Source organism: Barbus barbus, assembly GCF_936440315.1.
Source record: "Barbus barbus genome assembly, chromosome: 46".
Classification (NCBI taxonomy): domain Eukaryota; kingdom Metazoa; phylum Chordata; class Actinopteri; order Cypriniformes; family Cyprinidae; genus Barbus; species Barbus barbus.
This window is the reverse complement of record NC_136724.1, coordinates 14773403-14784321: the sequence shown is the minus strand read 5'-3', so window position 1 is coordinate 14784321 and position 10919 is coordinate 14773403. Positions and strand designations below refer to the sequence as shown.

Sequence of the window (10919 nt, the reverse complement as noted above, 5' to 3'; positions counted from 1 at the left end):
ATTTTGATTTTTTTCATTGTTTAAGAATGATGTAAACCCTCCACTTTATGGTCCTTTTCAAATATGTCCAACTGTGAAACTGATTGCATGTCAGAAAATGAATTTTAGTCATTATTGTTACAGTTTTGTATGTTTTTGTTATCACAAAAGATTATTGGCTTCTCCTTTATTGGGAGAGAGCAGCGGCAGCCCCTAAGACTCTCTCTACTGGTCGTGATTTGACATTACATCTTTCTCAGTACTTCTTTAGTTACACACACTTTATGATCTGTATACCTGAAAAACCAGATGTAAATGTCAAAACGGAGCAAATGTTGATACTTTATATTAGATATATGAAAAATAGAATTATATTAAAAAGAGGTGCTACATTACTTCCACTCTGTGATCTGTTTTTATATAGCATGTTTCGATGAAGTGTAAATCAGTGTTTCTTACTTGTTTCTTTCTTATTTAATGTTAATCTAATCATGGTTAATGTATGTAATATGTTTTAGAGGTATGCCAACATTAATGAGTCAGTTGTTTCTCCTAGACAGCATTAAGATTAAATATTTTTTTCTCTCTCTCTTTCATTAGCTTTTCTTTTGAGAAGAATACTAAATTAATCTCACCTGCCCCTGAGATTTTCAAGAGATCTTAACTGATCTTCTCAAACTGGGCTCAAATTTTTAATTTGAAACATCAAACATTTCTCATTAAATTCTTCCAAGACCAGTTATCTGAGCTTAATTGTGTAATTGACAATTGTCTCATTTGTGTCCATTTTTATTTCACCTGAGGAATTTTAGGAGAAACATCTGAGACAAAGTTGATACTTGAAAGATACAACGGAAAGAGTGGTATCTTAATGCCAATGTCCTCTGTGTAATTTTCAATTAATTACTTTTTAGTTCGTTTGTATTAATGTACAAGCAGCAAAATCTTATCTCTTTTTCCTCACTCCCAGTCTTTCTGAAAGAAACCGCAGTTGTTTCTCCTCATGGATTCACTCTCCTCTTTTAAGGATTGCAAGGGTGGGATAGCTTCAGACAGCGTTGGATTTACAGCAATAAGCTTGTTTACTCATGATTTGATTGATGAAGTGGAGGAGAGACTCAGGAGCGGTGCAGTCAGTCGCGCGGGATGGGTGTGTCGATGAGCGTCACGGAAGCTCCGGTGGCAGAGGGAAATGAATAAATCCCAGCCCGCGGTCATAATGGGCAAGAGTTTAACTGGAATTCATGCGTGGTCCTCCTGCTTCAAGAGTTCATATACTCCGGACGATACCGAAGTTGACTGTAGTCCATGTGAAAGCAGGGTTTGAGGAGTTTGGTGTTGAGAGGTGAATTGATTCTCTGGAGTATTGGATCTGCAGTGTTTCTTCATAGGTGTTCATATCCAATCAAAGGACCTCAAGCAAGACCAAGAGAATGTTTGATATATTATTTGTGATGATATTTGGATTGTCAGGGCGTGCTCTGACTAAAGGTAAGTATAATGAACTTTACTTTTATCATAGAATATCAGTTTATCATATTAAACATCTAAACCATAGGCTATATTTATTTTTTCAAATACGCACGGTTTCATACTCCATCAATGCGAAAGGATGAAAGAACATTTTGGGAATGCTTGAGGATGTGAGTGTGGCATTCCTTAATCACAGCGCATCATTTGCATTTCATAATGAGGAGACTTCCATTCACTTTGGATAAACATACTAATTTGTTAGCATATATATATATATATATATATGCATGTATATGTATTCATGCCCAGTTGGTAATAATGCATACTGCAAAAAACGCAAATTACGCGCTGAATCAAATGTGCTGCAATTTGTTTTTCCAAGACTATGGCAGGCCTATTTAACATTTACATTTATAATTGAAAACGAAATACTATTTTTGTTACTAGTAGCATTTTCGTTTTATTAATGGAACTGAATCCAACTAGACTATCTATACAATTAGTCACATTTGTCGAAACGACTTGTCTGAAAAGAATAGTTGATAGCGGAAACTCATAACATTCATCTCAATAAAATTTGATTTAAAAAAAATTACACTTTGTTACAGAAAAAAAGTAGTTACTTGTAACTATTTTGATTGGAATGCTACAATCTAACCATCTGGTAATAGCCTAGCCTACTATTGAATGAACAAGTGAAATAATAAAAAATTCACAACAGACAAAAGTTATGTGCACACTAGACAAAACGCCTATGTACAAGATACAATTATAGAGATATAATAATTTACAAATATAATCGCTTATTATTAATAAAAAATAAGTAGGCTACTAATATAGAAACGGACATTAAATAGTTTTAAGAAATAAATGATAAATTGGCCTGCCATAGTAGGACAAGTTGTTCTGATAGTATAGACCTCTCTGCTCTTACTTGGCATCCGTCTTTAATGTTTGGCCCCGGTTGAATCAGAGAGGGCGTTATTTCCTGAGCCTGGTGACTTTGTGAAATGGAAGTTCTAATATAAATGACTTCGGGGTCATGACCACCGCGAGGCAGGAACCAGCGCTAATCAGGGTGTTATAGCTAAAACAGGCCCAAGGGGAGGAAGCAGGGGGTGAAGCGATGTACTGTCCGCACTGCGTGATTAGTGCTTTATTGGCCAACAATTCACCACTCACATCACAGGATGGAAAACTGGAATTGATTAATGGCCACACATGTGTTTTAAGCATATGTCCCATCTGCGTGCGCAACAGCATACAGTTATGCTGGGAAAATCATTTTGTAAAATTAATCAGGATATTGGATTTCAGAAAGATTCCTAAAAAAGTTTTACAAACAAAATGCACCAATAAAACAATTTCAAATGAATGGCTATTTAAAAAAAAATGTAATGAAATAATTATAATAACTGCATTTCCGTTTAGCTTATTGTTGTTAAAATTAAAGTTCTAGTTTGCAGCACCTTAAGGGTTCAGCAAAGAACCTTTTTATCAAGAAACGTGTTCCTTTTATAGTTCTTGAATTGCCTTTATTATTCTTTGTGATCAATACAAGCACTTAAAGTTAAGCAAAGAATAAAATAGAACTTAAAAAAATATGTCCTTTAGCCTACTTACGTTTAACCATTTAGAATAGCACACACAAGACTAATTTTTAAATAACGAAAATTTTCAGTTTCTCAGTGGGTGCTGTTTTAGCTATGAATCATTTTACGAATCAGTCTATAGATAGACTATTGATGCATTCTTCTTAATATTTAAGACTGAAGGATGAAATGAATAAACACAAAAATTACGTAAATGCGTAGTGTTGATAACTAAAATAAAAATCATTTTTAAGTGCATGCAACATCTATTCAATGTTTTTATGTTCTACAGTTTTATTAAGCCCTTGTTCGTGTAATTGACCTTTCGTACGTGCTTCGCTGTATTTGCTCTGGTTCATTAGCGTTTATTCAAAAATAACGTGTAAGGTTTGTTGAATTTGGCAGGTTTTTGTGCTGTCATTACTGGCAGGCGGTTTCTGAAACGGAACCTCAGCGTGTGGACCGGCTGATAACGAGCCTGTTTGAACCTCGCTGTGGGAAAAAGTGCTTGACTCCTACTTCCTTTTTTCATTGGTCTGACTACAATACCATTTTAATGTATAGACGGCACATGGCCTGCGCATAGCGTGTGAATAATGGAAAGGAAATGATGCTGTAATTTTAATTTTTTTTTAAAGCAATATACAATGGTGAGAGCTGTTCGTGTTGTATAGACACGTCTGCATGGAGACGAGATGTTTAAAATCATATTGAATTATGTGTCACCTTAACCTACAGTTAAGTGTTTTTTTTCTAAACGGCAAAATGAGATGAAAGCTGGAGTATGCGAACACTATTTTTGATTTAGTGTATTTGTGCTTACAATAGGCTACATGTGATTCTGCATATTAAATAGGCTATTAATGTCACATCATAACGCGGATATGGTAAATAATTTTTATTGGCCTGTTATTCAGTACAAAATACTAAGTCGTTACGTTCGATTTATGTTCCATTGGGCGTGCTGTCTTATTAATCAGATAAATACTATTACATTTATGCATGAATTTGTGTAGCTACAATATTAGGCTACAAAAAGATAACAAGAAAATATTATCTATATGCAAAGTTGAAAAATACAATTATTCTAGACTAATAGATACAGAATTGTATGTCACAAACTTAAAAAGTAAAATTATTTTGATGATATTTTGAACTTTTTACGTTTATTATATTTATGTTCTTATTTACCAACAGTAAAAAAAAAGAAAATCTAAAAGAATAGGATGTATTTGGTTTTTATCATTATTATTATTAATAATATTATTATTAAAATGTTTTTAAACACCACATTACTGTGATGTTTTCTGATTATTTTTATTCACTGAATCTCCTTTATTTAATCTATAAACATTGACTTGTAAAGATTCTCAAGTATCTGTAGTGTATATCTATATATTCCTCGATATGTTCTCTCTCACACAATACACTACAGTATCTCTGAACAATACTCAATTGACCTTCAACAACAACCTTGAAAAAGTTGTGCTGTGCTCAGAAGCACCTAAAATATAACTCTATCAGTAATAGCAGGAATTGTTTCTATAGCTTTAGATGGCATAGTCCTGTTTTATGTAAGTTCTACATGGACTCTTGTCACCTAAATGCGGTCAATGTCACTCTGTAAAGCTTCACTTCAGCAACCTCTAACATGCCTTTCTGTTTCCTATCTGAAAGATACAGACACAAAAGGGAGGTTCAGTTCTCCAGTGTTGGATGTTACTGAAAAGCAACTTATTATTGAGGGAAATCAGACACTTCAGCTAAACTGCAGGTGAGTGATTTGTCATGGTTAAAGGAGGAAGAAGTGGTTAAAAGTGGCTCATGAAGTTTTGGATGAGTCATGTATGGCTTTAAGATTAACAGAGGTGCTACAGATTTTGGTCAGGAGGAATGTAGACGTTTGGAGTGAGAGATTGTAAAATGCAAGCATTAAAGATGAGAATTGAAGATCTGAAGATCTGGGATACGTAATTTGATTTAAACCTTGAAATAAACAGAACGCTTTGGGCATTTAAATGACTGAAATATTTAACATTGTGCACTATTTCTAGGTCACTAACCAATAATCAAATTCGACCATTACCTCTTTTGTACAAAAGGTCAAAAGTTCATGTCTTTCAAATCATCCTGGAGAACTTGATAATCAGATTTTCTGCATTTTGTGTGATGCTGTCATTAAAGCAAAACTAAAACAAACAAACAAACAAACCAAAAATAAAAAAGTAACCATAAATCACGTTGACTGATCTGGCTTCACATTCTATGCTAGTAAAGCTTAGTAAAATGCGAAATAGAAGCATTCTCATAAGTGGTGCCAAACTTTTGGACATTATATTTTGATTACTGAGACGAGGATGTACTTGGACCATTAGGAATAAAGTTCCTTGTATAATCCAAACTTGATGTTTCAGGGGACGGTGGGAGCTCCATTGGGTTTTGCCATCAGGCGTCCCGAAAGTCTACCACGGCACCCAGATAGAAGAGACTCGATGCGGGAAGAAAAATAACCAGTACTGCAGCCGCCTGACGCTCAGTCCTGCTTTAGCTCAACACACTGGCTCTTACCGCTGCAGGTACCGCCAAAAGCAGCGCAAACAGGCCTCTGTGTACGTCTACATCACAGGTAAGTCACTTCAGGTGAATGCTGGAACCCTCTCTTTCCAGCGTTGTGATAAATTGGATACTTCCTTGAAATCATGTCTCTATCAGGTCTTCAACTATCATTTAATAGGTATACCAAGTAAACGGAAAAGATATTAATTTAAAATACGCATATAACTGCTTACTATATAGTGCATAATAAAACAAACTGAAGATATTGTAATTTCTTTGATAAACTGTTAATTAATAATGCATTACATTTACATTTATCTGACGCTTCTTCTAGGAGTCAACACTATTTGTAATATAAAATGTCAGGTTTATTTGACAACTAAATTAGGAAGCAAACTAGAGAAGACAAAAATAATAAACAATAATAAAAAATGAATGTTTGAACATCATTATACGTTTTCTTTTGAAACTGAAATATTTGGAGGTTATAATTTAACACGTTATTACATTAAAGATTGGACATGAGTAGGTTAAGTGCAAATGCATGGTGTACAAGCTAAGCTATCAGGCTAAATGGGTATCTGTATGCTATTCTAGTGTCTTAGCTAACTAAAGACCTATTAACACCAACGATGATAACTATAATGATAAAGTTAATTATAAAGTTTTAATTATCATTCTAATTCCATAATGGTAATGACATAGAAACAATGTTGTTGGAATCACTTTCAAAACATTTTTTTTCCCAGCTGTTGAAAGATAAAAACACTGGCAGTCAATCAAAATTCACTCAACTTTAAAAAGTTGAGCATTTAAAGCAGAATGTTAAAACTAAAAAGAATATTATTGTCCATTGATGTTGACACTAACAGTCATCGTTGTTGGTGCGAATGGGCCTTAAAACAAAGTTTAAACAACATAACGTGATTTTGTAGGAATTGTAATGAGGCGCTAAAGAGAATACCCATTAAATGCTGGGATCACTTGAGATCCTAGTGGAGACCCGATTTCCAGGGAGGACCCAATTTGTCACGACACTGGCCTCCGTTTAATAGCTTGGCCATCTCACTGACCATTTCTGTTGCTTAAGGCTAAACAGGAAGCCTCAGGAAGCAAATAATACCTAAACACCATTTTTCTCTCGAGGCAACACATCCGACTAAGTGGGTGTCTGGCACGGTTTCGCACTGGCATTTTTTGCTTTTGCTCACACCGTAGGCTGTCCACTCTCACTTTTTACCTCGAGGGGACAGAAATAGGCCCAGCTGTTGAAAGGCTCAACTCTTGGGCAGCCTTTCCCAGGGTACCCGGCCTTATCTATCTCCCTCAGCCCGGCTGTCCGTATCCTGTGCTGCTCTGGGGGGGAGGGACAACTTGGAGACGAGGATAGAGGATGCGATGTCTCCTTGTGTATGTTTGTTGGGATGCGTGTCTGTACATGGGAGTGGGCACCTTAAGGGCATGCCAAGGCAGAAGAGATTCAGATCCTCCCTGGTCAGGCATTAAGGAAAGCTAAGAGGTGCCCCAGGTCACTAGGTGCGGCCCCCGGTTAGCCAACAAGGCCCCTGAGGACCATCAATCGCTCTTGTGGTCATGTCCATTTAGCCTCACCCTTCGTCCTTTATATTGAATCAAAGCACGACAAGGAAGCATCCAGCAGTCCTTGGGGTACTTTTGTTAAAATGTTCAGGGATTTTTTTCCCATTCCTTTAATAACACCAGGGCTTTGAACAATGGGGCCAGCAACACCCAAAGCCTTTCATTGCCACAAGAATATTGCAACTGGGGCGAAAGTGCAACTGATAAAACAACAGAGAGAGAGTGTTTGATAACAAGCGAGCATTCTCTGTGTATTTGTTGCTGACTCTAGATTGTTGTCAGCATCTACTGTTTGTATGGAGTGTCTGTTTGTTCTTGACCTCAGCATTGGCGTTTCAGATACCCAGCGGCCGTTTGTAAAAGTGCAGACGGAGATCCCAGATGTGGTGTACATGAAGGAGGGAGAGCCGTTGGTCTTCCCCTGCAGAGTCACAAACCCGGATGCCAAAGTCTCGTTGGTCAAGGTGAGTGTCTCAGCTGTGAGACAAACACATCATTTCATAAGACACATCAGCTTTCCCTCTTTCCAGGAACAAGAAATCTGTTTCTCAACACTGAACAGAACACATGAGACAGCCTCAGCCAATCAGGACATGTTTGATGTTTAATTTGGAGAATTATATGCCAATGAGGGCAGTGGGCTGAGCCATCCAGAGAACAGGAAACTCATTGCTGTTTAGAACAAAACTTTCATGAATTTTCTGGTTAAAACACATTGTCAGTCTTCTTGGCCTTTTCAGTTATCTCATAAACATAGGCTTTTCATTTGTCTGTCAGCTATTAACACAAAATGTGAAATAATCCCAGCCATTCAGAAGATATTTGATGTTAATGCTGGATTAAGAACCAATGAGATTTTGACAGTGGGCAGGGCCATCCAGAAAACTATATCTATTATTTTTATTCATGACTTGTTTCTATACGATGCCTTTTCCGGTTGTTTTGAGACAAACTCTCTTTGTCTAAAGATGAGTGTTTTTATTAATTATGTCTGTTCAAGTGTTCAACAGACATTTCTCTGTTATAAAAATATAAAAACTTAAAGTATCATTTTTCATCATGTGAACACTATATAGTGAACTCAAATAAACCTCCTCATAAAGTGCATCTTACTGCACTTAATTCTGATTTCCGTAGGTGTGTCCCAATTTGCATACTTGCGCACTATTCTATCCCGTTCTAGTGCAAGTAGTGTGTTTTGCGAACAGTATCACTTAAATAACCAAAAAAATTAAGTGTGGGAAGTTGGACCCTTCATGCACTCAACCGTCGCAACTTTAATTACGCTTCAGAGGGGGAGGAGTTATCAGACTACGATTATGAATGACAAAATAACCTTATGTAATTCATTCACTACACGGTTGAGTACACAGTGGATAAGTACATAGTGTATCATTTGCGAAAGGTCGTGATTACTTTAAAAAGCATACACTGCTATATTCATGTTCTTGACTTGCATCACGTTTGTAATGGCGTTAAAATCGTTATTTTACAAGAGCCTCTCTAAAGACCTTGTGTTCTATTACATTCAGCTCCGTTTGGCAGTTTGAAAGGAAGAACGCCCCTCTACAGTATGTGTGTGCATGCACTATCTGTGTGCATGTGCGCAGTGACTACAGTAAATGCATTGCGGTGTGTGCACTTTCTAAGCATTTTAACGTTGTTGCTTCACTGGACTGAAAGTCTGTGTTGGAGCAAATTGATGTGTGATGAATCGTTATTGCAAATAATCCGAAAAAGACAGATCATTTGCGCCAAGTACTTCTGTACTCAGCCATTCGTGCCAATCCCTACTCTTATCTATGGCTTCCACTGCTTTACATGAAGTGCATCCTTTCACTCTCATTCACAAACTCTCCCTGTCCTTATCTAACAATTACCCCAGGTTATAAGGCCAAGTGTGCGTCTCTTCGTGCCAGTTCGGATGTGTGTGTGTTCGTGAGGGCATGTGGAGGGGATGTACAGAAGTCTTTTTGGCTCAGCATGACATGGATACTTTAAGCCGATGCTCAGAGTGAGCGGCGCCCACAGCTTCCTTTTCTTGTTGGCACTGCACAAAGCCAAGGAGATGAGGCCGAGACAACCTCACGCAGACTGATGTCTTCCACAGCTGGTGGCACAGACACAGATTTGAGGAATGAAGCTAAAAAGATGACTTGCTGTGCATTTATGATATAGGTACACTATATCTCTGGAAACATAGGATGAGTCCAAATATGGCAAAAGTGTCAAGAGGGTTTAAAAAGGACTTAAGCATTTCAGGATGAATTTCAGATTAGAAGAGGAAACGGAAAAGAACAAGTTGACCAGTTCCCGTCGCGCTGCCTTTGGCTCCGCGCATGCAGGATGGAAACTGTTTTAGGATATGCTAGTGATATGACATCCCTATCCTCCCTCCTTGCTCAAAAAAGCACCACATTTCATTTCTGTTTGCTTTGTTTATGTCCTGCCGACCCTGTGCACAGATATTCAAAAGGTAAACGTGCTATAAATACAAAGCTCTCTCCACCCTGCTCAAACTTGGACTGTCACATACTGGTAGAGTGTTTTTTTCCTGAGAGGATTTTGCACTTGGCAGTGTATCTTTAATCTTGCACCTTTTGCGTAGGGAACAATACATAGACTCTCGCTGAAGCTGTGAAAGTAGCCGCGGGGCCCTTCCAGAAGCTGACCTGAGGGCCTAGCCGCGATGTCTATATCCTGTAGTAACAGGATGTGAGGAGATGGACTGGAGTCACGTTTCCACATCCTCGCCCTCCCTTCTTACGCATTGAACATAGGGAGGGATGTTAGCGAGAAGTTGGTTACCTAAGACTTAGGTGGGATTAGATGGTAAAGGTGAGGGGGCACAATCTTTTACTTTAAAAGTGTTCATAAATATTAATTAAATGATGTGATGTTTGCCCAGTAATCCTATTTTTGCTGAAATTGCCACTAGATAGTTGAAGTAGTATGTGTTAGTTCCAGTGTTGTTTTAGTATTTTTATGTACTATTAATAGTATTTATTAAGATTTTGAATTTGCTTAGCTTTTGATTATATATTTGCAATTTTCATTGTAATTTTTGTTTAAGTTATGGTAATGTTGTTATGGGCTTTTCTCATGCTTAAAATAACTATTGAACTATTTTTATATCAGTTTTAGTTTCAATTTTAGTGCTTCAACTTAAACCTACTCCGCTTAGTTGCCAAGACAACATTTCTAATTATTGTTATATTTTATTTTATTTCAGCTTAATTTCAATTCATGAATACAATTTTGAATAGTTTTAAAAATAACACTGGTTTGTTCAGTCCAGTGTCGATTGATAGAGGTAATTGCTTGGTCTTAAAGTCGTCATTTTTTGTGGCTCTAATTTTGTCAAGTTATGCAAAAAGTGTGAAAATATTATGTAATTGTGTATATTTAGACAGCTAGACACAGACAGCTAGCTGTGCAATTACCCAAAAGATTCCAGTATTTTGTTCTAAAATCATTTCCACCACTGTCATTTCCGCCACAGAATGGTGTTACACAATACATAATTTGAGATGTGGTGGAAATGACAATGTGGTGGAAATGTTCATGATGCTTTAGAAAAATGACAGAATTGCATGTCATTGTTATTGGAAAATGTGTGTTTAAAAAGAGTTTATTTTAAGTCCACAAGGCCAAAAGTGCCCATACCTAAAGAAGTACTCTATAGTTTTTATGCTCCTGGGTAAAGGGCTTATCTAATGC

At 37.0% G+C, this 10919-nt stretch overlaps 1 protein-coding gene across 1 annotated transcript in view; it reads left to right on the top strand.

Moving 5' to 3' along the window:
* Window positions 1–1195: 1195 nt before the first annotated feature.
* LOC306864870 (vascular endothelial growth factor receptor 1-like) overlaps window positions 1196–10919 on the top strand; it is a 34128-nt gene continuing 24404 nt past the window's right edge. Inside the window, exons 1-4 of the mRNA XM_079409130.1 lie at window positions 1196–1470; window positions 4722–4818; window positions 5459–5670; window positions 7539–7663. Coding sequence (XP_079265256.1) covers window positions 1413–1470; window positions 4722–4818; window positions 5459–5670; window positions 7539–7663 — 492 coding nt within the window. The 5' untranslated portion in view covers window positions 1196–1412. The remainder of the gene's footprint in view (window positions 1471–4721; window positions 4819–5458; window positions 5671–7538; window positions 7664–10919) is intronic.